Here is a 26052-nt window from a genome sequence, read left to right as displayed (position 1 = left end):
CATAATAGTGCTTTCCCTCCACGTATTTGTAATTGCTTTATGAAAATGAAGAGACATTATGTTATTCCCATTTTATGATACAAAGATACAGAGAAGTTAAGTCATGCAGACGGTGAATATAAGAATAGATTTCACACCACCTGACTCTTACCCCAGCATTAAGAGTGGCTTGTTTCTGTTGAGTATGCTGTTCGTGATGTACTTAAACAAGGCCAAAGTGACTGTGTTTAAAGCAAAATTTTTGCACGCAGTTGGCATTTTACAGCTTAAATTAGGTTTTCTTTGCCTCTAGGTAATTTTTTTATTTTAAAAAATCATTAAATGCTTGCACAAAATGGCATTACCTGTTTTTGCAGGGACACAGAAATAGAGATACTAAGGTTCTAGGAACTCTAGAAAAAAATTGAAAATTATAGCCTGAATGTTAAAAGGTGGTGCCATGCAGTAAACGGGTCATCCATCACTTTCACCAAAATGGATTTCTAGACAGAAGCAATACGTTTTATTTGTTGTTTTGAATGCAGTTTCTGGGGGTGGGGGGAAAGTCACTTACCAGTGTTTTTCTCTTGGTCTGTAGAGGGGAGAGACCACTTGTGTGATTAGGACACACGGGTAGCCAACATACTTAGGCCAAATGATTTTTTTTAAAGTTATACATATAGTATTAGTTGATGATGTCTTGCTTTTAATCTAGATCCCACATTAAGACACAAGGTTATAGGTTCCAGATGACATAAGTAGGACTGTGCAAAGACATGTCTGCAGGTATGAGCTCTTGGCTTGTTTTAACTTTGAATGTACAGTGGCTAAATTTCTCCTTTTCTTATTCAGGTATTAGTCAGCAGCCCGATCCAGGCTTCACAGGGGCCACCACTCCTCAGAGTCCACTGATGTCCCCAAGACTGGCTCATACTCAAAGCCCCATGATTCAGCAGTCTCAGGCTAATCCTGCCTATCAATCCTCTACGGAGATGAATGGGTGGGCACAAGGGAATATGGGTGGAAACAGGTAAATCCAGAACAAAATGAAAATGAACACACAGAGTAACAGCGTCATTTATGGTCTATGCTTATTTGCGGGGTTGTTTTATGTAGTTGTTTGCTTTTTGTTTGTTGTTAACTATCTATCCTAAAAGAGATTTCTTTTCAATTTGGCTTGACAAGTTGGTTTAAATTCTGTCTTCCTACAAGGCAAAGTGAGTTCATAGCTAAAGACCTGCATCCATACAATGCATTGCTTTGTCTGTGGTAACAGATAAAACACTGTGTCCTTAAGAAGCACTTCTGCTGCACAGTGAACTCCAGCCCCTAACGTTTGTGTGGATGCATTTCTTCTGCGTATGATTTTCATGTTGTGCTCCCACACTGCTTTCCACATGGCTGGATCAGCTGAGCTGGAGCCTATGCATTCCCTACCGCTCTGGAACTGCAGTGACTGGATATCACCTCCCACTTTAAATGCTGGATGGAGTGCAACCAGGTTCAATCCATTAGTGCTTGCACATACTGGTGGTCAGCATATAACTGTCATTCTCTGAGAGCGTTGTAGCATGCCTCATGCATGCAGTCACCTTTTCAGTTGAGGCCCATGCCCCAGTCAGTATAGCTCTAATAATCAAGTCTGTCCACATTGAATGGGTCGGACGTTGAGTGCTGTCAGTAGGCAGCAACGAGCTTCCAGATGGCAAAGATCTGTGCTTTTCACTGGAAGACAGGAGGAGCTATCAGGTTGGTGTACTGCCTGTATCACTTGACACTGGGGTGCACACAGTTGTCTCTAGCACAGCGCTCTTGTCATCCTGAAGTTCTCAGGCTGCTCTTACTATCCCAGCCCAGCAACAGATCTTTTTCCCGCTGGTTGACAAAGATTCAATAAACCCAACACACCAGTATTCAGTGATGAGGCTGATCCAGGTGAAGTTCCCCTTAAAGCAGCTGATTTATCCCTTATCCTCATCCTTGTCTGTGCCTCTTCCTCACTGTCTTCCTGAAGCATCTGCAGGAGGCATAGCTACCGCAGTTGTGGCTTCTGCTGAAACGGCAGCAGGGGCAGCTCGATAAGACTAATGGTTGGCTTGCTAAACTGCAGCTCTACAGCAGAGACATGTCAAATGCATTTACACAACCCACTGAGTATTCACAATGATCTGTAGTGTACTGTTTCAGCCATCCAGATAACAACTTAAAAATGTGGTTAGGTGGCCTGAAAAGACATGGAATTGGAAGGAAAAGAATGGTGGGATTTTCCGAGTTTGGTCCTGTGCCCAGAATGCCATTGCACTCCACCAAGTCTCACAGTGTGCAGCAACAGCCTGAGGGAGTACCCAAGTGCAAGGTTGAGTGTTAACCCTGAAAGATTTCCTCAGCTGTGGGAGCAGTGCTTCACAGGGAAGTAAAAGTCAGCCATTGATACTGAGGTTGTTACTGCGTGCCATCTGACACACAGCAGCCCTTCCACAGTATTTCAGTCCAATGCAGATCCTCTAAACAGACACATTGTCAGGAGTAATTCCTTCACTGACTGATTATGCTCAAAGAGTAGAAAAAACTGATATGTAAACAGTGAAGTGCATTTTAGGAAATGTAAAAAAAAAAATCTCTCATATGACTTCTGACATAATGGGAAGCAAGATACTATCCAGAAAGCACTTGACTTTGAATAAAATCTGGGATGAGATCTTCCACAGTTGCTCCTCCTTAAGTTATTCTGAAATGGCCTTAAAGGAACATAGAGGGTAATTGTCTTAGACTTTATGTTGTTTCTTATAGTGCCACATTTTCAAAACCTGATGCTAAGATGTGGTAAATAAATTTCTGCACAATTGCATGTCTATATTTGTGAGCCCACTTGCCATAATTTTATGTGCAAATCTGGTATTCATATGTGCAAATAACCTCTTTTGCGAAAAGAAAGCTTATTAGACAAGATCCAATTTCAGCTCAACAGTCCTGTGCTGTGCTAACACTGGAGGGAGAAAAAGGTGTTTTCCTTTCCCTCCAAAAATTACTTTCCCAAACATATTCAAAATAAGTGAAAAGCCCATTTAGACAGCTAATTGGCTGTTATTGCACACGCATAACAGATTTGTACTTTGCCATAGTTTCACACGCAAAGGCATGCATTTTTGTGCACAGACATGGGAACTTAAATTCTGAAAATCTATTCCTTTGACACTAATGTAGCTGAAAACTAGTTTTTCCTTTGAAGTTGGAATAAATTACAGTATATACAAATTCTAGCTTAAGATATATTAAAAAGAGAGTAGTTTCTTAGTGGCTTCAGCATTCTAAGTCTGACACATTGCTTTTTCCATTCCTTGCTGTAGCATGTTTTCACAACAGTCCCCACCACATTTTGGGCAGCAAGCAAGCACCAGCATGTACAATAATAACATGAACATCAGTGTATCCATGGCAACCAACACAAGTGGTATGAACAACATGAACCAGATGACAGGGCAGATCAGCATGACCTCAGCGACCTCTGTGCCTACATCAGGGTTGTCCTCCATGGGTCCTGAGCAGGTGAGAATTTAAGGATGTGAGATGACAGCTAGAGGATTTGCTTTGACTTTCAGTAGTTTTTCAGGTCCGCTTCACTGGGCTGTAACTGCTGTAAGCCATTACGTTTCTTTTACTAGTTTTCTTGAGAAATTATGATGTTAAAAAGGCTTTGTTTTTAGCTCTGCACTCAGATAACTAAGGTGACCGATGAGGTAGAGAGCACTTTTTGCATCTAGTTTTCCCATTTTGGCCTAGCACCACTGTAGCTAGCACATGTAATTGTTCCTGGACTTCCGTGGAAAGCGCGTGCTGATCTAGCTCCTGTTTTCAGTAGGTAAGTTCCCGTAGCACAGTTGCAGGTCACCAGTGTCCTTGCTAATTTTCTCATCAGTGGGAGGCTAGGACTGAATGGCAGGCGGCTGTTTCCTAGAGATAAGAGTGAAAGATGCTGGTGTGGGCAGTGGGTGGAAGATGCTTCTACTGCCACTGTGTTTGTAGTAGCAGACAATAGGCAGTCAGCTTCAAGAGCTATCAGTCTGGTACCGTCATGAGCACAAAATCCACACTTCTTGTAATGTGGTGTGTATAAAATAGGTTGCTGAATCAATAGGTAAGTAACCTGTTCTTTTCTGCTGAGAGGAAGTTTACACACCCGATTTTATTTGAGACTGCTAGTTAGGGTATCTGAAATAAGGTAAATAACATTTCTGTTTGTCAACCTGCAATTAAACTTGCAAGTACATTAATAAGTATTTGACAAACGAGTCCTCTTAATTAACAGGTTCATATGTTTGTTTCAGAGCTGAACCCCGATTTTGTTCAAACACAGACTTGAAATTATGGACTTTTCTTAGAAATATTGGCAGGAAAGTACCTCTTGTGTCTTCAGGCAGCATCTCCTACTATGGTGGACAATATCGTAAACCTTTTTTCTGAGACCATAACATTCCTGTTTAAAGCTGGTTATGTTATTGGCTTGTTAATGTACGTCCTTTTTCTGGCCTAAATTTGATAACAGAGTATTTACTTTTCCAATATTGTCCTTTATCTTAAATAGCTCTTTTTTCTTCTTGTATTTTAGAAAGAGCCATTCGTTCGACAAGTTGTTTTTTTTTTTGTTTTGGGATTGAAGTTAAACAAGGAACAGTGTTTCAGTCTCTTCTTGTAGGCTTTAAATTCCCTTTCCTTTTCTGCACCTGTTCCAGTTTGAATCAGTATTTCCTAAGCACCAGAGCCATGTGCATAACACTAGTTCTTCCCCATTTCTCTTGGAATACTCTGACAGATATAGCCCCAGATCACATTTGTCTTTTACAGCTGCCACATACTGGTGACCTGAAGTAATTTTGATACTCCCAGATCTGTCACCTTCTCTGATATTCCCAGTTGCTAAGCCCAGTTATAGCAACTTTTTTATTATTATTATTAGTTCCCAAGTGCAGACTGTTGCACACATTTAATGTAGTAAAACAATAGTAAAACCAAAAAAGAAAAAAGTGGGGATTTGAAGGTGACAGCCCAGTCTGATTTCTCAGCATGCCCATGCTACATAATTTTCCCAGGAACCTGAATTGAGAAACATGCATTATAGAAAGAAATCTGCGTTTATTTCAAAGATTTCCATGCAGACTACTCTTTCCACTGGCACAGTTGTCGCACTGGTTTTCCTTCCTGTTAGACTACAAGATATTGTTTCAAGATGGCATTTATCTAACTTCCAGTAAGCTGAACAGGCTAAGATTCTTTACCCATCTCAACATTTTGTTTTTCAGCCCATCAGTCCCTTTTGTGGATCTACTTTAAACTCCATTGTTGTAACCTCCTTCTAGAAGTAGGAACAGAGTAACGGGAGATGGTGATTTAACAGTGACTGCACCAAACCTGTGTAAAGTCAAGTTCTGCTTGTAATTTCTCTTTCAATCCATGGGTTGCCTTGGCTCTATTGGTGACAATGTTGCACTGGAGAGCACATACTGAAACCCTTACCATGATCCCCAAATCCTCCTCAGCACATTCTACATAGATGAAACCTGCATTCTTTGTTCCCAAATGTATTGCCTTCCTTTTGTCTACATCAAATTGCATTTCTTGGATTGAGTCTGTTTAACCAAAGTGCTGTGGCTCGTTCTGTAACAGTAACCTGTTTTCCTCCTGATTTACCACCCCAGCACTGTGTCATCTGCAAACTCTGCAAGCAAATGTTTTATGTTTCATCTAGGTCAGAGGTGGCCAATTGACAGCTGAGGGCCATTTCTGGGCCACAAGACAGTACTTTTTAGTCCTCAGGAATGTTTGCTGTGCTGCTTCACATTTTCTTTTGAGAGACACAAATAAATAAAAATGTATATTTGAATACTAAAATTGATATATTTTTTTCTGTTTTCAGGGCATAGCGTTGTACAATTCGGCATCTTTATTTAGCAATTGACCTAGGCTGTACTGAACTTTTTCTTGTAACTGGTGGTTTTCAAAATGACTACGTTGTCTTTAATTCTGCTGACTGTTGCCATTTCATTCATTTTTTTTAATTTTTTTTTTAAATACTATCACCTACACCCTACACTTCTACTTACTTATTCAATGCCATTTTTTGTTCCATAATACATAATTTTAACTTCACATGCTCATCTCTTTCTAACCACAGTGAATAACAGTGGTTATGCTATGAATGTGTTCCAGCTTTGGAAAAAAAACTTAACACTTCACATGTTATTGGGTGGGTTTGGAAGTAATATGTATTACCTGTTAGTAAAAAGCTGTGCCTGGTCTTATTTAACTGCTGAGAAGTAGGTATTTTACCTTTAGCACCAAACAGGCTTGTTTGGCTCTGTCTCCTGTCACTTTGTGGCACTATACTGTATCATACAGACATATCCAGAGCTCAGAAATACGAAGTTCGGTGTTTATCTGCTCATACTGGTATATCTCCAGCTTCTCTTGTTTACTACCTAGGCTCCCAGCATCACCAAGTAAAAAATTAAGATTATGCCCAAAAGGCCTTGCTATTTATGATGCTTAGAGACTCTTTTATGTACTTGAGGGATCAGACCTTGTTTCATTATCATCTACTCCCTTATAATTACATTAAAGCTTTTCAGGCTGCTCTTACTAGTGAGTCTTCTAGGAGGCTGCTACCAGGAATGCTGAAACGCTAGACGCCAGGTCTGCAGGTTCCTTCTGTCCAAAACAGCTTCCCCAGGCATCCAGAAAGTCACCATTCACACAACTTACTGTGTCCTTGTCTTCATTTTCCTGTTTGCACAGTGGACTGTTGCCATGTTTTGGCTGTTGCTTATTTTGCATCATGGATCCATGTTATTTACTGAGCTATCGGAGAAGCAATTTGAAACCTATGCAAGAGTAGAGGCTTTTCAGTATATGAAATAAACCCCTATCTAGATGTCCACTCAGAGTTGATGTTTATTAATCTGCACAGGGCAGTACTCCCCAGGCCAAAGTTAACATGGCATCTACAAAGAGTTATCTTGAAATGGTATTTTGATTTTGTTCAGTGTGCTAGATGAAAGGAGCTCTGGAGTGGTAGGAAAGACACCTTGTATATAATTCTGCCTTATTAGCAGGAGGCTGTATTAATGTGCTTAATTGCAAAGGAATTGTAAAATACCTTCTGTCTTGTTTTAGTCAGATATCATATTTGATAACACCACTTGACCTGTCTACAGAAAATTATAAAAACTCTTCCATTTCTTTGTCCTTCTCCGTACTTTTTCTGATTGTATTGTTATTGCAGTCAGAAAAGTTGATGTGTGAATTGTGGGGTGTTTCGTTTCAAGGACTTCTGAAGCAAATGTATTCAAATAACAAAATGGCAGATTTTTTTTTTTTGTATCTGATACCATGCCAGTCAGGATTCTTGCATCATCACTGGCAAAGAGATTCTGTGATAGGAAATTCACTGATGCCTTTGCTGCTTTTGTGGCGTGCAGCCTGGAACCATCTTCCTTTTCCATACCTGTCCTAACTGCCATGATGCAAATCATGCAGTCATCTTTTTGTTCCAAAGCTGCTGTTGATTCAGTATACAATTTTTTTATTTCTGCTTTTTTCTTTCCTTCCTTTGTCTACTGAACAAACAGAAAAGGCATTTGTGCTGTGCATTCTGATGAATGTTGATCAATAGCAGAAAACACTTTTCAAACATGGATTCTGTTGCTCAGTCAAATGCACATAGATAAAGCTGCAAAGCTGTCTACTTTCTTTCTTTCCAAACAAAACAGTGTGTTTCTCTTCCCTTCTGATTTAAATTTTCACATTCAGGGTTAAAAATCTGCCCGTTTGTATTAAGAAGCAAAAAGCATCACTAGGAGGCTTCCACCACTTAATTTCTTCAGATTCTAAATTCCTACGGCAAAAATATTTTTTTAACCTTTCCTATTGAACTGCAGTCTTGTCTCTCTGGCAGCATTGGAAACCACGTCTTTAGGTGATTGCATGTGATTGCATTTAGCTTTGTGACATTTTGTAAAATCGGTGAATTAGCAACAGAAACAACAGTCAGGAAGACCTGAAATGAGAAGACTTCGGTGTCATAAATTCAAGACAGTCTTCCCCCCTTGCTGCAGCAGGTTGCCGTAGCTGAAGTGAGGTAGTGCCGTGGCAGAATCTCCTCTCCTTGGCAACACGAGTCTCCTAAAGGGCAGGTGACACAGAAAAACATCTTTTGCCTTCCAGCAAAATCTGGAGGGGCATATCTTCACTATTATCACATCCATCTAGTCTGAGGGAAGTAACAGAGAGAACCAAGTCAGCAAAAGACTCCAGAGGAAGAGGTTTCTCTCCCTGTAAAACTTCTAAGGAAAGCTGGATTTTCTAATGTTTCGGAACCTTGCTGAAGGGCTGCGTTTTGTATTTTATACCAGTTCCTACACAGTGAGATTAATCCTTTGATTAAGAAAGCAATGCTGTAAATTTGGCAAGCCACTCTTTCCACATAACTAAGCATGACAGACCCTTTGGTTGTGCAGAAACACACAGCTTCGATACTTTCCCGTGGCTGTGTTCAGAAAATGGTTGAGAGCATCGCTTTAGGAAGGCATGCCGCTGCACATTTTCCCATTTAATGCTATCTTTCTGCCATTGCTTACAAGCAGAAAAATAAGTGTCATTAAAACTAAGTCTGTAGTCGGTATAATTCAGCCTGCGTTTTATCTCATCAGGCTTTGAAAAAATTGTGTGGTGGTTTGCAAGCAGAAAAGCTGCGTGTTACTGAGGTGAGGAAAGTAGTTACGCGTTTCTGTTTTCAGGACTTACATAGCAGGCCTGTCCTCTTCAAATAATACTGACCTAATTTATGGAGCCTGCTTTGTAAAATATGCACGAGGGTCATCATAGCATCAGGAATGAAGTCTTTGTTGTTGACCAGGAAGCAGAATAGTACGAGTCAAACACATGCAGCGCAAGAAGGGTGCTCAGCTACGTGGTCACTTCCCCGGCTGCAACGTCACCTCAAAAGTGGATGTTGGTATATGCGAGTAGCATAGTGGTTTATAACGCTTCTTGTTAATTCTGAGCCCTCTTCCTAATGTATTTTTTAACTCATTCTCCTTAATACCTTGTTACCAATAGGTTAATGATCCTGCTATGAGGGGAGGCAATCTTTTTCCAAACCAGCTGCCTGGGATGGATATGATAAAGCAGGACGGAGATGCAACACGGGTAAGAAATGGCATATACACAGGCATACAAAGGCAAGGGAACTGTGAATGTACTGTGGTCTAGAACGGATACGGTCTCTTTTTACTTACGAAGTTAAAAGTACCCAGGGTAATAGTAATTAAGTTTTTTGCAATTAATATTTTTCATTCCGCTTTTGGTGACACCTGTGTTAAGTTCCTTGTTTCGATCCCACTGGCATTACTGAAGCGAGTAATACTGAATACGTTTACATTAACAGAATACATTACGTTATATTGAATTAACAAAGTCACGTTCGGCAGTACAGTTGTATTTGCCTTTTACAGAGCAATGGCACGACTGTTTGCTGATGATGGGAGAGACTTAGCGTTGCTTCGTATTTGCACTGCCGCACGCTTAACCCATTCCACGTTTCGTCCTGCCTTAAGTGGTTTTTCCGCTTCTCAATTGCATTATCCTTGGGGCAGAAGTCTCATGAATTATTTAATTTATCCCCTTCTGTACAGCGCCGCTTCTGAGAAGAGCGGCAGGGCCGCACTAGTTCGCAGACACGTTTCCAGCTGACAGGGTCATTAATGAGCGTTTGCTCGGGTCGAGCCCGATTTGTATGGCAGACGGCACGGGTGCCGAAGGAGAGGCGGCATGGCGGGGTTGGCGGGCGGCATGGCGGGGTTGGCGGGCGCCAGGCGGTTTTTGGGGCGCCCCTCCTCAGCGGAAGGCGGGCTGGGGCTCGCTTCACGGAGACGTGGGCGACGGGCCCGGGGCGCGGGGACCTGCCGCGTCCCCGGCACGAGGCGGCGGCCGTTGGGGCGCGGGCGCGCACCCCGCCGCGCTCGCCCCTCCCTCGCGCCGCCGGCGGGCCGAGCGGCGCGGGGGGAAGCGCCACCTAGCGGCCGCCGCTGGCCCCGCCCGCCGCTCGCGCCTCCGCCCGCGCCGCGCCTCCGCCGGCGGGCGGGCCCGCTCGAGAGGGCGGGGCGGGGCGGCGCGGGGCGGGCAGGCTCGCGCGCTCGCTCGGGAGACCCTCTGCCCCGAGCTCCCGGCTGCAGGCGGGCGAGGCGGGTCCGCCCCGGGGCTCGGGCGGGAGGAGCCGTGGGAGGCGCCGCCCCCTGCGCCGCCGTCCGCGCTGCCCCGGCTGCGGCTGAGGCTGCGGCTTCTCCTTCTCCTTCTCCCTGCGCGCGGTGCCGAAGTCGGAAAGGAGGAATGAAGTACACAGGTTTTCCTCCTGTGCCGAATCCAGTAGCAAAACTTAAAAGTCTTCCACTGCTAGAGGAAGGACGTTTGGATAATGGGGGAAACTAAGACAATTTGACTGCAAGCGTCTCCAGATGAACGACGAGTGTGGAAGGACGGAGGAAGACGTAACCCTACCTGCCTTTCATTGCTTCCCCCCCCGGGCTGGGTTTTTTTTTTTTTGCACACAGGTGCGTTTAAAACTTCCCGCAGGCCAGTTCTTTCCACACCTTTGTGGCTCGTATGAAAAGACGAGCGTCTGTCTCCGGGAGCGGAGGGTCTGTGCGTTGCGGGAGGCTTTTCCGCAGCCATCTCACGGTCGCTTTGACGATGAATAGAAAAGATGCGATTTGGTCTGCTTTAGCGAAGGGAGAGAGAGTGGGTGTGACGGAAGAGGTCCGGAGACCTACGAGAGAGGGTGGAGACCAGCCAGGGAAGAGGGTGCAGGTGGAAGGAAACGAGTGGCAGGACTTTGGGCAAGGGAGTCTGAGGGGTTTAAAATTAAAATAATGGGGTCGGTGCCACAACAGTGAGACAGACAGTGGCTGTGCATGGAGAGCCGTTCTGTCTCACCTGCAGAAAAGCAGCTTCTTCAGCCTCGTGGATCATTTTGTAAGGGTACAACCGCCTGCGCTCTGTGACTTTACTTTTGTTCTACTAACGTAGCTCTGACTGCCAAGGAAAATGTCGATGGTTTATGTGCACTATAAATACCTTTTACTGAACTTTGAACTGCAACAGAGGTTAAGTAGCTACTGTTTACAAGTGTCTGTGCTATAAACTACTCCTATGTAACTTCCTGTTTTAAAGCACAAGCTGTGTCACCAGAAAGCCGAGGAGAGGATAAACGTGCTTCATCCCTTGGCGGTTGCGGCTTTAACGTGCGAAAGCTGAGAAACTCATCTGACAAACTTAAGGGTTTCTTCAATGTTTCATAAAATCGATCTCAACAGCTGTATCATTTAAAGGGATTGGTTCTGTTCAGAGTCAAGTAACCAGGAAGTAACATGCTGTTGCTGAAATCCGTACAGCTACGGATGTCAGATCTCTACTACATTTACTGTTTTAATTTGCTTGCTTAATACTGTTTCACTTTAACATGTTAAGGATAAAAGTTCTACAGCTTAGGACTTGCAAGGATGATACTAATGTCTAACAGAGAGGCTGTTTTTAAAGTAACTAGAAGACAGAGAATTTTCTGTCTCGATTTCAAGGCACAAAGTACCCTTCACTTGTAGAGCTGAAGGCAGTTGCAACTGGAACAGCTTAATACATTTTTTTTTTGCCATTATTGGAACAAATTTGTATTAACTAATTTCACACGGTAAAAGAAAATCTTGAACCTGCTCCTGTGTAAAAGTAAATGTCTGAAGAATACTGTTTGTAGCTGAGGGGTGTCCAGTTTAACTTAGTACCCTATAGCTGGACTCTTATATAAGTCAATGATCTTTGGGGCGTTCAGATTACTTCTCTACCCTGAAGTTGCGTATATCAGCCATGGAAGTTATTCTGTGCAATTTTTCCCCCATTCACTATCAGCCTGGAAATAATACTTTGACATATTTCTTTAAAGTCCTGTTTACTTTGTTTAAATCTAAATAAAAAGGAGTGGAGGAATGTTTTTCTAGAGGTACACTTGTGCCTTCTTTGTCTTACTCCCTCCTTTATGTATTTTATCACCCTGTGACTCAAATCTTTGTTAAATTCTTAAAAAAAAACTTTGCAGTATGTGAATTTTTTTTTTTTAAGTCACTGGTATAGTGGAAGCATTTATTTAGTGTCTCTGTAGAGATACTGTTTGCTAAATGTCCACTCTAAAAACGAGGACATCTTTGGATTTTCACTTCTGTTCCCACTTTACGATCAAAAAGCGCTAACAGGGTCGCTGAACTGCCCTGCCTTCTCATGTCAGGGAGAAGAGCCGAAGTTTAGCTTGTCCATATTAGCCAGGATTTGAGGGATGTGAGTGTGGTGTCTCTGCGCTGTGATGAAGCGAGGAGGAGCAGGAGCAGGAGGACTTGCCGTGTTGGCCTCTGGACCATGCTCGTGGCTGGTCAGCCCCGAGGAGCTCCAGCTGCACCAGCTGGGCTGGGAATAAATAGCAGGTGTACAAAACAGGGCCTCGCTTCCCTGAATCGTGGGATGGTTCCTGACACTGACTTTATTTGACAGTAGAGGTACATTTCTAGGCCTCGTGTGATTGCAGAGGAAGGCGTGGTAAAGCGCAAAGCATGGTGTAGACAGCTTCCAGAAGGCAGCCCAGCGGCATGCACGTGGGCTGGCGAGAAAGCTGCCTACAGCCAGCGCCGTCCCTGAGTAAATGGGGCCTTCCTTGTGCACGACAGGAGGCTGCGAGAAAAGAGCTGCTCCGCTGCCGGAGCCACGGGATATGAGTGGGAAGCAGCCCCAGGGGAGGAGAAAAATGGGTTTTGCCTGGATCAGCTCTCTGACCTGACTGACCACAGCGCCCCGTGGGAGAAGGAGTTTGCAGGGGGAAGAAGGCAGAGAGGCACAGATTGCAGTCACTGGAAGGCACAGTCTTAAAACAACTGTGAAAACCACATCCTGAGGGTTTTTTTAAATAAGAAAGTACAAAATAATCAACTCGGCCAAAACCAGCTTGTACGCTGTTTGTGTAAAGACACTGCAAGGGTAGTAAGTACAAAGTAAAGAACATCTCTAGGGATCAGTAGCTGAAGCTTTTTTTTACTTCTGTTCCCTTTTTTTTTATTATAATTCTTGGAGGGGAAAGTGAACCAAGGGAGTTGTTTCCTTTGAGGGTGATGCAGCAGTAACACGGAGAGATTTTGCCCATACTCCAGGAATGGGTCTTCTCTTAAACCATATTACTGTGCCTTTAGCTGGAGTCTACAAGAGGTAGATGATCCCAAGTTGTTATAATACCCCTGATAATTGGAATGAATTAAGGACCTAAGAATGCAGTGAAATTAAACCCCCACTGATATCACTGGAATTAAATCTCAGGTAAATTGTATCAGTGTACACAAAGAATAGTCTAGCTTTATAAATTCTAGTTAAATTTCGGGTTTAAAGTAATGCACCAATGTATGGCTGGCAGTGGATGCTGCAGTCCATCATCCAGCTCTCATTGGCCTACCCGTCTTCACTATCGCAGAAGGAAGAATTCACTTCTTTTTCTCCAATTTCTCTTTTTTTGCAGAAATATTGCTGACCCTGAGAGTGGTTCGGTTGCTCCTTTCTTCAGCTGACTGGGCTTGCGGCCCCACATCCTTACTGGTTTGAAGAGCTGCGTCTGTTTGTTGTGACCCAGCTGAGCTGCCAGCGCCGGCTGCCTGCTGCCGACAGGACTCAGCCCTGCCTTCCCGAGGGGAGCCGGGCAGTCGTTGCTGAAGAGCAGCCTCTTCTTTGACAGTCTGAAGCTAGCGTACAGACAGTTGCTCAGTCTGTTCACTGCATTCACCTTAGTGCAACTTAGATCTCTCCTGCGAAGTAAATGTTGACAGGCAGTTTTCATAAACCATGTCAGATTGAATGTATTTAAATGTATGTATTTAAGGAAAAACAACCATGCTCTTGTTCTGTTTCTGTTTAGTTCTAGACCTTGGGGGTTTGGTTTTTTTGCTTTGTTTTCCCTGGCTTACTCAGTCTGGTGCAAAGGATTCAGTTCCATCTGAAAACTGGTGTTTTAGACTAAGGCCTGCATTTTGGGGCGGAGAGGAGGCGTGGAGGAGGGTGTAGAAGCAACGTCTGGTACATATAGAGACCTCCAACGGGCGCTTTCCACTGACAACAAGTCAGAGAAGATGAACCGATGCAGAAAACTATACAGACCAATTTTGAATGGGGTTAAAGTTGTAAAACAGATGACAATTACCCTGTGAGAGGGCTGTTTATAAAGGGCGTTTCGGTTGGGTTTTGTGGTAATGTTTATAATGCAAGTCATGAATCCAAAAATACAAGTTGGTTACATTCTTATTTAATTAAATTCCTAACAATCAGCAAATCCTGATTTTTTTACCTGGCTCTCCTGACCTCTGTCATCTTCCTCTTCTTTCTAATAGAATAAAAAAACAGGTTACCCCTTTATTTCCCTAGGTGTGTTTTCAGCAATCTGGACGGCCGGTTACTGGATGCTGAACAGCAAAGTTCCATGGTAATGCATGTACTGATTATGGTAGTGACAGAATTGGTGCATAATATCAAAGAGCTCCAGATACTTGCTTTAAAGCATGACAATTTCTGGTTCCCATCCCCTTAGCTGGGAAAATAACAATTCCTGTAACACCTATAGCAGATATCACTACAGACTTCACCACTATCATGTGTTTCTGATTATTTTAAAGCAGTGTGGACTACGAGGACGTTTTGTAAGGTACCTAAAATCCAGTTTATATGTAAACAAGCAATAATTTAAGTTGAAAACTTAAGTGTTTTACTTGTATAATTTTTGTGAGATATACATGTTGTGAAGTTGATTCCAAATGAGGTACTTCAGTATTAAATTAGATAACTTCTTAGCCGTGTGTGTCTCCTGGAAAAGTGTTTTGTAAAGGATCACAATGCCTTGATTAGACCTAATTTGTAGGCTTGAGACTTCTCATTTTCTAAACCTTGTGATTCTGCTCATAACGTCATTTAACTAAACTATATTATATGCAGCCACTGTAGGAACCAATTCTTGATTTTTGTATGTTTATATCCTTTCGTAACAAATCTTAGAAAAACTGTTACTAAGCAGGCCACTGTTAGGGGGTGGGTTTTTTTCTTGCCCACTGTGGTTGGAATAATCTTTTATTAAACTGACATCAATTTCTGAGGACTTGAAATATTAAGAAATTGATGGGTTTGACCTCTGTTTTCTTTCCACTGACCCCTAATCCACAAACTTTCTAACCTGAACGCAAATTTTTTGATGTCATGTAAAATGCAATGCATTTTATAATATCTCATCAGCCATGCCTTTTGGGAGTGGAAGGTTTATTCTGCTGCCATTTAATTTGTTTTGGTTTTCAGGTGGGAGTTCAAATAAAATAGCCACTATTCTATATTAAGGCTGAGGAAAATATGATAAAGGTGGTTCGAAATAGGCTGTTTCTGTAGAAGGCTTTTGATGAAAGCCCAGGAAATGTACGGTTGTGTTTTTCCCTAAGGAGGGCAGTGCCACTGTTCTGGAGAAGCAACATTTTTCAGCTGTCACCATTCTGTTAATGAACTCAAGAGTATTTAGTCAGCTGAGCCATCCTCACTTGCTGATGGGAAACCAAAATAACTGTCAGCCCTGAGCTCCACAGCCTCGTTACTACAACAGTTGTGTTAAACTTGCATTATATATCTGACAAAAAATATTTATGTAAGAAATTTATTAATTTGAAGGAATTCATTTCCTGCACCACAAAGTGTAAATGAGTTTTAAAATTTCAGTTAACAGTAACCTCTGCAGATAGATTATTCTTTTTCACAGTGGACAAAATAGTTTAAATTTGTCCCATTTCATGACAGACCTGCAAACCCTTACCATCTGTAGTGATTATGATACTTCATCATCCATTGCCATTTTGAAAGAAAGGAGATTGTACCTATCACTTTGGCTCCGTTTGGGTTCATCGTGACTTTAGTCGTCTTTTAACTAATGAAAGAGAAAAGTGAGTGAAGGAATCTTCTGATCATATTGATCACTATAGAAACAAAAAAGCCAAATCAATTCCCTTCATTATCAGTATTTTTCATCCTGTATACAGTAAATTTGTCGGAGAAAGTACTTGGATTTTGTTAAAAGAACAATTAATCAGTGTTCTACTTACATTACTAAATGTGAAAGGCGCATAGTGTGAAAAATAAGCATATATACACGGTCGTACGACCTGTTTAAGTGTTCATGTAATGTGGTAAGTTTAAAAAGTGAAGTGAGCTGTTTTGCTACAATGAATTAATTTGTACTCAATCTTTAAACTATTGTCCCACACCGGTATCCCTTTGGGCCTGTATTAATTAAAAGCAATGTTTTTGCAGTTTATACAATACATTTTTTAATCTTTGTTTAAAAGTGGAATTCATATGGGCTTAACAGATGAAATGGGTGGCACAGCTCCACTTGCAGAACCCAAAGATACACAATCAGTTTTGAAATGCAACTTAAGCCATTAATTGTTGGTGTGAATTTAAAAGTTTTCTAGTATTTGTATGGTAGTATGCTGCCTAAGAGCAAAAGCATTCTCTGCACAAAAGAAAATTTACTGTAGTGGCTTTGATTTTAATTAGAATTTTCTCCCTGGTGTTTCTTTGTAGACTAAAACAAAATCTTTTAAGTTTCTTACTACAGGTAAAAGCTATGTGCAAGAACCTCAAAATGCTAAAATCTAGCATAATGCCTTAGATCTGTTTTTAAGTCTTGTATATTCCTACATAGCTGTCTGATGTATTATATTTGTATAGTGAATTGTGTACAATTTTGGAATAAGTGCATCATCACTTAATCTTTATGTTGTTCAATAGAGATGATGGACACATTTCTTCAAACATTTACTGTCATTTAATTTTTTCCCTTTATGTCATTTGTGGGTTTTATTTGTACAGTTCATCATGAAGTTGCATCTGAGATGTGTGTATATGAAAAGATTATACAAGGGTAAAATTAAGCAATATATAAACTATGGTTCTTCAGGAGAAAGCTTACAGTGTTTCAGGTTGTGATTTATTTTCAAAACGGAGTTGACTCTGAACATCACTTTGTTCACCTGCATTGATGTTTGTATTTCTAGTGTGAGCAGTTTATGCAAAGGTAGATATATTCAGAGAAATTTTAAATACATTTATGCAAGTTAATATTGCTTTGCTGATGCTATTTGCTTATTTGATGTTAAATAATGCTATTGTAAATAAAGAATTCTGTTGTTATTGCATCATTTAATAAATTTTAATGCCTTCGGGTTTTACATGGCTTTAGAGATTTCAACGTGTTTCTGTTGTGTCTTCATTTATTCATAGAAGGGTGTAAGATGTAGTACTAAAGCACTAGAGGGTAGATGGATTGGCAGGTTTTAAAAAGACAACAGGCTTTCCGTGTTGAAGGCTTTTATATATTCCAACTAGTTGCTCTCAAGTCCTTTTACCTTTATAGCACTATATTAATTGAAAATGTTTATCACATAGCTTAATGTGAAAACCGTTCATTATGAGAATCATACTTTTTTATATCACAGTCAGCACAAAATGGGCATTTTCGTGATGGTTTCAGCAGAAGCAGACCTCGAATAGCCTGAAGTGAGACTGAGTAGAGTTAAGGGCTGGTTCTCCTTGCTATGCCTAACAGTTAATATAAGATAGTTGGCAATGTTTGACTGGTCAATTAAAACTAAATAAATAAATAAAGGCAGCTACAAGAATGCTTCTTTATCAGAATGATCGGCTGGTCTGGGAGCTTAATGAGGGAAAAAAGCTTTATATTTTTTTATATTAAAAATTTTAGAAGCTAAAACTATTCTAAAGACCTCCAGGTACTGTTATCCTTTCACCATTCCTACTAAAAAAACAAGGCTTCTCCTGCAGTTTTCCTGACTTGGCTTCAGCAAAACACTGGTGATCCTTAGATATGAGGAAAATACTGCCACGTTAAGGAAAGCAAGGAAGGAGGATGTTTCTTCCCGATACGAGGTCAGAAACAAGTAGAGAAAACATCTGCATAGTAAGAGGAAAAATATTTCCTATTCAAATTTTGCCTTTAGGCAAGATTATCCCCTTATAATTTATTAATGTCAAGAATTTCCATTTATTTTTTATAACAGTTTTGGCTAAAACTCCTGGCATCAGTCTAAATATGGTGAGCTAACGATGACCTCTGATGTAACTGACTTTACAAAAGAGAAGTGCTGCCTTTTACTTTCTGGGTCAGGCTTCGTTGACAGAGACCAGCACATGTGACATACAGACAAGTTCTTCTAACCTGACGTCACGACAAAAGAGACAAAAAGTGACGCTGCCTTTTGAAGGTCCTTCTCATGGTAAACCATATGCTGAGTCTTGCAGACCAGACTTTTCACGGGGATGGAACAGGGATGCCTGGAGGCTTTGAATTATTCCCCAGCTTGTTGCTTGCTGCCGATCCTGGTTCTCCACGTGTTGTACGGGAGGAGGGCCGCATGTCGTCCTGTGCTTGGGCTCAGGCTCCAGCAAGGGGAGAGAGGAGCCGGGGCCATCTGCCCTCTGCCTCAGCCTCTTGGGCTCCGTGGTGTGGAAGTAGAGACACGAAGCACAGCCTGAGCAGGCCTCTTGGCTGAACTCTCGCCCTGTCTCCTGAAACAATAATTGTGGCGAAACCTTCACAAGGAATTAGTTCTCGCACTGAAGAAAGCAAAATTGGCTCTTTGCACTGAACCCAGAGCAGCCTTGAGCGGTTTTGGGGCCTTGTGCTTGTAACAGGTACATATGATTTAGGTCCTTTTACCTGCCTGTGACACGGCATCTCCAGGTGCGTGTACACCGTGGACCTGCTCTACAGGGACAGAGTTCACATCAGCAGAGGCTGTCACTCTGCTGCTCCCTGTCCTCTCCTATAGCCATAGCAATAAACTGCTTCTGCTCTGACCTGAGCCAAATTGCAATTCGGGTTATTTCTGTGACAGAATGTGGTGCCATGACTGGGATTCACACGTCCTGCTTCACCGGGGGGGAGCACGGGCTGCTCCCTGCTGAACCCCCAGTGCTGCTCGGAAAGGTACAGGACCTTTTGAAATCCCTGCTGGGGCTTCAGCCAAGGGTCATATGTGGGCTCCACTGGCATGCAGGGGCTGCTGAATCCCAGCTATTAATACAGGTCAGTCCAGAGTTCCACTAAGAGTTCCCACTCTTTACTTGGCTAAAAGAGGGAAGAATGATTGCAAATTGATGAAGTCCTTAGGAGAGGTGGGTCAGGAAAGGCCCATGTTGGAGTTACCGTGTGAATGAACCTGTATGAGCAGTGGTCCTTCAGAGCTGGGCATTGAGGTCTGCACCACTTAGGGACAGACTCTTGGGACATCTCTCAGCTGCAAAAGAAATTACCCCAGGAGTTAAAGACTCAGGTGGTGTGACAGACCCCATTAACCCTTCTCTGTCTTTGGTTCTAGTCTGAGCCTTCTTTGGAACTGCTGCTAACGACCCCGACCTCAGCCAGCATGGTGGGCTCACACCAGATGTTGTGACCAGGAAGGACCCTTCATGTGTCTTGTCTCCTTCCCTTCAGCCTCTGGTTCGGGATACTTACCTTGGGCATGAAAAAACACAGTTGATTACATCAAAGGGATTAAGTTTTAAGGAGTGTCTTGGAGTCCAGAGGACCTAAGGTACACCAATTTCAGTGGGATGTATTTTTTGATTGGCATGAGGAGTCCACCAGAAGAGAAACAGAATCCCACACCAGAATTTTGAGACACTCTCAGGAAAAAAAAAAAAAAAAAAAAGAAAAAAAAAAGAAAGATCAAGTAGAACATCTTAAAGGACAGTTAGGAAAACACTTGACTGTGGCTGAAACAGAGCATGGCTTACCTTCTGCCTGAAAGGGTAAAATCTGGCAAGCATACACTGGATTATGACTGGAATGTGGAGTGCCTGAGGGACGAGTGTATGAGTGGTTGTGTTTGGTGCATCCAGCTGCACCAGCCAGCAAGTAAGGGACCTGTGAAGCGGGTACAAGGGCTGGGATGTGGGCAGGGCTACCAGGCGTGTAGAAAGGCTGTGCCCATACTCAGGTCATCCATGAATGTGTATGTGCTTGTGAACCTAGAGAGGGGTGTGCGTGCTTTCACCAGTGAACGTACACCTCTACCAGCCAGAGAGGAGGAAGAGACTTGGCTGGCTGCATTTATGTCTCTCATGGGTACCACGTGTGGATGCTGTTGAGGGCAGCACCTTGTCCCTGGCAGTCTGTGCGATCAGACATGTCAGTGTCCTCTCTGCATGTGTCCTGCGTCTGTATGTCTCTGGGATTTGTGCTCAGCTTCACTACTGGGCAAACCTGCAAAGAGGAAAGCAGCAGCCACATCCCCCAGCCTGGGCAGGGACCCTGGGTCCCCGGGTGCTGGGCTGGTCTCCAGCAGCCAGGCGGGAGGGTCTTGGACGGGGGCTGCTGGAGGAGGCGGCCACTTCTAACATCCCTTAACAGTTTTGTAGCTAGCAGGGCCTGGCTGAGTTGCGAGTGTTCCAAGATTAAATGTATATAATCCTGTGATGGGAGACTGATCCTTTGCTAATGTGCCCATAGTGTTAAGTTTGTAAGCAAACTTCTAGAGCGTTGTGGGGGCACCCAAACAGGACCAATGCTAGTAAATCTTCAGGTTAGTTGGAACAAGTGGATTGGAAAAGAGGTGTTTGTAGAACATTAGAGGAGCAGTAAGAGTTGTAAATGGCTGAAGTTAAAGGCCTAGTGATCCAAAGTTGTAGTGTATGGATGAAAAGAAAGGTTTGCCAGAGTATGTACAAAACCTCCTCCTGTAAGTAACAGGTCACTTCCAACTATCAAATGAATAAACAGTGCTGGCTATAAAGCAGGAGGGAAACTGAGAGTCAGGCTATGGCCGAACTCTCTGCAGTTTGAACTTTCAAAGTTGTGAAGAATTGGGTAGAAAGGAAAATGCACAGTTGCAGAGGAATAGTCTCAACTTACAGAGATTTAAACCTGATAAAGGTGAGTAGTAGTACCCAGTGGTACAGAGGAAATTGGTGAATTATGAGGGAACAATCCTCTAACTCTGCAAATAATCTACGCAGTGGAAATGTAAATCTCATGGCTGCTGTCATTGGACAAATGCATACCATCCCGCTTGCACACACGGGATGGGTAGGACAACCCAGGGTCAGCCAGTATGATTGTCAGTGGAACAAGAGGTCCAAGGATGCTCAGATAAATCCCTCGTCCAATGGGATATATGGGGTTTTTTACTTTCTCCTCCCCTGAGGAGCTGGAACCCTTCTGGGGATCATTAAAAGACTCTGGCTTTAAGAACAACAACAGTTTGGGCACAGAGGACAGGCCAAGTGACAGCTTCAACACCATCCAACACCATGTTCCCCCCACCTCCCCTGAAGTTGGGCACTAAAAGCAGCAGCACTCAGCGGCGATGGGCGCTCCACACAGGGGAAGGGGCCAAAATAATGTTCAGACCCTCCTTCCACCAGAGAGCCAGAGGTCACCCTCATTCACCGGGGCAGCAGGAACTTTGCTTTAAATGTTTCAGTTCACAGTGAATACACTCTAAGTGAACTACTCAACCATCACTGTCTGAGATATTTAAGGATGAAGAAGGTGGGGGGGTCAATCAACTGACACTGAGACACCCCCCCAGCCCCATAACAGCTGCTGGGGAGGCAGAGTTGCTCCGGCTCCTGCAATGTGCCCAGGGATTTTTCCCTAGGAGATGTTCCTGAGAAGGTAGTGTGGGAGATGTGGGGAGACTCTCCTGTTGCTCAAAAAATGTTGCTCCTGTTGCTCTCCCACCCCAGTTTCAGGCTATAGTTCACTTCATTGCTTCACACTACAACTACTCAGGAGGCTGGAAGGACCCATGGTGAACCTGGCTGGAATAATTTACTCAGGTCCCTGAAAAATGCAGGCAAAGTGGCTTTGAGAGACTACAAGAACAGATACTCCTGCCTTTGCTTGTGTGCCCACTCAGTGGCCCACCCCAGCTGAGGGGGGAGGATTGCATCTATACAACAGGATTGGTTTGCTCCAAATTTTTCTTGCTCACATATTTTTCAGTTACTCTTCTATTCCCAATGTATTTGGAATGGGATGAGAGCAATGGATTGCTTTAGTGAAGTCACTCAGCTAGTGACGAAATCATTAAAATGCTGCTGTATTTAAAGATACAAGTAGTACCAGTGAAGTTGAAGCACTTCAATATGTGATTTCCCTTTTTTAATAGTCCACATCAGCAGAGGCTGTCAGTCTGCTGCTCCCTGTTCTCTCCTATAGCCATAGCAATAAACTGCTTCTGCTCTGACCTGATCTAAATTGCAATTCAGGTTATTTCCATGACAGCATCTGGTGCCGTGACTGGGATTCCCACCTCCATGCTGCAGCTGGCTGCCAGCGTAAGTGCCAGGGCACAGGGAGCCCACAGGTGGGAAGCTGGGCATCAGGGTCTGCTGTGGCACTGCCGTCTTTGGAGGATCAGAGGGCTGCTTGTAGGTGTAACCTGGGTGTTTGGGAATGTGTAGGAGGCGGAGCGCTTTAAGTCTGGAGTAAGGAAGGTGTAGAGTGGGAGTGATGATGAAGAGCTTGTGTCCAAACTGAGAGGAGGATGGGAGGCCTTGGGATGCAATTTTTTGAATCAAGAAATCTGGATCAATCCAAGGAGGTGACTTAGGCGACTGAATGCTATGCAAGCAGCCTGCAGGGATGTCCCTCGGTGCTTGTCTTTAATATGCATTCCCACATCACTGTGGAGGAGGAATACCTTCTAAAATCCTTCAGCGGGGGAGGGAGGCTGATAGACTGCTGTGATTACTTTGTAACAAGCCATAAAATCATAACAAAGTCCCAAAGGAAAACCCGAGCAGCACTTCAGTAGCCAAAAAGCCAAAAGCTGCAGGCACAGGTACATTGCTGGTCAGGGCTCCCTGCTCTGAGGGAGGGGGGGGGGGGGGGGCGGTGAAGACAGGAGGCTGCCGAGAGCCCGGTGCTCTGGGTGGGGGGCTCTGGCCCGGGGGACATCTGTAAGGTGCCACTGAGCCAGGTGCTAAATACCAGCAGCCCTGGGAGCCACTCCTGGTCCGGCAGCCCGGGGCTGTGAGGGAGTCCCCAGGGCTCATTTTAAGGCTTCTCTTTTTGTAGCCATAATTTCAGCGTGAATTTTCCCTCCTCGTGATGCTCCCCCCGCTGCTGGCAGCAGGGCTGCTCCGCACCAAAGGGCGCCTGGCTGAGCCGAGTGTGTGGGGGCTGGAGATTTCCCTTCAAAGTGAATTGGTGTTTCTCTTTGCCCCTCTTCTTCACAGGCAGAAGAGGCGAGCTGTTTCCCTGGCCAGGCTGAAAACGCACGTCGGGACTAGCACCTCAAAACTGGTTTTATTTTTACAGAGCTGCTCCCCTGCCACGGCCAGCAAAACCAACCCCCGGCTTGCTTTGGCGGTCGAATTCCCAGTCGTTCCCAAGGAAGGGCCGGAGCATCCCGTCCGCCGGAGGGTCGCCGTCCGCCCTCCTGCCCGGCAGCCCCCAGGGATGGCTGCAGGGGCAGCCCCGGAGAGCCGGGGGCCGCGGGGACTGGGCTGGCCACGGGGCTGGCCTGCCTGCTGGAGGTGGCTCTGCACGGCTGCACTTCTGCTCCCCCAGCCCATCTCTCCCCGATGATGAGAGTTTTTTAATGCAATAAATGCCCTTAACCTCTTAGGGGATGAAAGCCTCTGGAGGTTATCATCTGCAACACAGTGACAACGGTGCCTCGCGCCCTTTTCTTCTCCTGGGCTCTGTGTCATCAGGCTTCCAGAAAAAGGAAAATCTTTATTTCTGGGCATGTCTACAATTTAACTAATGATCAGAATGTAAAAATTTCACGTTGTGTTTGTTTGTTTCATTTCTCCTGAATCTCCAGTGTGAGCATCTCTCCTCCACAAGCCCCTTGTCTCTTCCTGTGCTGTGATACCTGGACATCGGATAGCCAAAGGATTCCAGATTGCCTGGCAACTCTTAATTTCTAAGGGCAACTCAAACTTTTCCGTGCAAATTAGAGCTCAAAGGCTTATTCCTGTAAATCTGATTAACTCTGCTACTACTTTTATGCTACTGATGCTGCATCAATAAAGTAATGTTAAACTGCTTGCCTGAAACTGTTTCCTGAAGCAATACACCATCAATTCTGTCTTCAAATAACAGAGGTTTGGAACAACACAGAGAAAGTAAAAAAAAGACTGATAACAAAAAAAAAAAAAAAAAAAAAAAAAAAAAAAATCAGGCTGTTTAAGCTAAGTTTCAGAAGACTGCATTCCTACCTTCTCCCTAAGCCTCTTGTGCATATTGGTCATCCCTGGTGGATTCAGTACTTTTGTCTTGCAAAAGGAGGTTAGGATGGAGAATGAGGTTGTAGGTAGGATAATTAGCCCAATACATTTAATGCAAAGTACATAAATGTTCAAACTCAAGTTTGGGGACAAAGCTGCCCTGGGCTGACTACAGCAGGGGTCTTGGGAGCTGGGAGAGCCTGGATCAGTTCTGGGTCTCCCTCCCCCTCCGTAATGCTGTGTGCTTGTGTTTACTGTCTTATTGTATATGTCCTGAGTGAAAAAAATAAGGGGAAGTTCCAAATCGAAGGTTTTTGTAGGGAGGAATTACAGTGCCTGAGGTCCTATGCTCTGAACATCCTCATTCCCCCAGGCAGCCAGTGATTCCTTCCCAAACTCTCTATTTCAGAGCATTTCACTCAGGCCAGATAAGAAACAAGCACTGGAAGAATGGCTTCACCTCTGGTCAAGTGCAGTCAGCGACTGTGTCTGGAGCCACCATCTCTCTGTCTGAGGCTGCTTCAAGTGATTCCCGATACATCCCTTCTTTGGGATGAAGGCAGTGTTTTACAGAAGATCACATGGAGCTATGTTAATTAATTTTTATAGCACACCATAACCACTCAAATGGCATCTAAACCTCCGGGATTCAGACCTGGCTGTGTTTGTTCCCTGCCTGAGCTGTGCCTGTGTGCAGTTTGGCTGGTGCTGTGCCGTGCTGTGCCCTGGGAAGCCCTATGCTGCCTTGCTGTGAGAAGGACCCATGGGTGCAAGTCCTCAAGCTCTCTGCAATGCAGCACAGCCTACCCTGTCCCTTCCCTCCACGCCTGCACGTGCCGTGTCACCCAGGCCAGACGCTGGCAGGGAATGAGGTACCCAAGGAGGGGGGGGCTCTGCAGTAAATTCTCCTGCACGGAGTTTTGCCCTGGACTACAGGTCTCTCCATCTCCCTGCACCCGCAGGGATGACATCCTCCAATGGCAAGGTGTGCACCTGGGCCCCTGGGATCCTGCAGCCCCTTCCAGGTCCCCTTTTTATAGCAATTGCAGCACGTAGCCACCTGGGAGGAAGGGGAGATTAGAAGAAGGAGAAACCCCACAAAAACCAGGATGACACCCTGCAGAAGGGGATGGCCCAGCACCTCTGCAAGGGGCGAGGGATAGATGTCTTCCCCCAGTCCCATTCTAGGCAGGTCTTGGTCACAGAGCCTGGGAAATCCCAGCAGGAGCCCAGTGTCCTGCCAGGCACCCAACAAGCAGCCCCAAGCTAAAGCAAAACCACCTCAGCGATGCCCGTGAAACCTACAGTGGCTGAAGAGAGTGCTGCTGCGCGTTCCGGTCACCGGGGTCTGGGAGGTGGTTTTTGACTTTTCTGCATCCCAAACCCACACCTGCAACCCCCGAGACACTGCGCGGGGGCCGTGGGTCCTGCTGGAGAGCATGGAGGCCCGCAGGCAGGGCGCTCACCCACTGCAGTAGGCGCTCACCCGTGGGGAGCATCTCTCCCTCACCCCGGCCTCCTGCTCGGGGGAGAAGCGGAGCCCACCGGACTGCGGCCGGACCCATCGGCCGGGGCTTGGAGAGGCGGAGGGCAGAGCCGGCGGCAGGGGAGGTGGGTCCGGGAGGCGGGGGGGGGGGGGGGAGTGTGGGGGTCCCCGGCCGCCCCCTCCGACACCGCCGGCCTGGACGGGGAGAGGGGCGGCCCGGCCGCTCC

General features: G+C 44.6%; 1 protein-coding gene across 6 annotated transcripts in view; it reads left to right on the top strand.

Annotated features, from left to right (window-relative positions):
- NCOA2 (nuclear receptor coactivator 2) overlaps positions 1 to 17317 on the top strand; it is a 199144-nt gene extending 181827 nt beyond the window's left edge. For all 6 annotated transcript variants that reach the window (XM_049818258.1, XM_049818282.1, XM_049818240.1 and 3 more), the window contains 4 exons: positions 832 to 1009; positions 3327 to 3525; positions 9091 to 9180; positions 13571 to 17317. In XM_049818258.1, coding sequence (XP_049674215.1) covers positions 832 to 1009; positions 3327 to 3525; positions 9091 to 9180; positions 13571 to 13582 — 479 coding nt within the window. In that variant the 3' untranslated portion in view covers positions 13583 to 17317. The remainder of the gene's footprint in view (positions 1 to 831; positions 1010 to 3326; positions 3526 to 9090; positions 9181 to 13570) is intronic.
- Positions 17318 to 26052: the final 8735 nt, after the last annotated feature.

This window comes from Accipiter gentilis, chromosome 2, assembly GCF_929443795.1.
Source record: "Accipiter gentilis chromosome 2, bAccGen1.1, whole genome shotgun sequence".
In the NCBI taxonomy this organism is placed as follows: domain Eukaryota; kingdom Metazoa; phylum Chordata; class Aves; order Accipitriformes; family Accipitridae; genus Astur; species Astur gentilis.
This window is presented reverse-complemented; position numbering and strand designations above follow the sequence as displayed.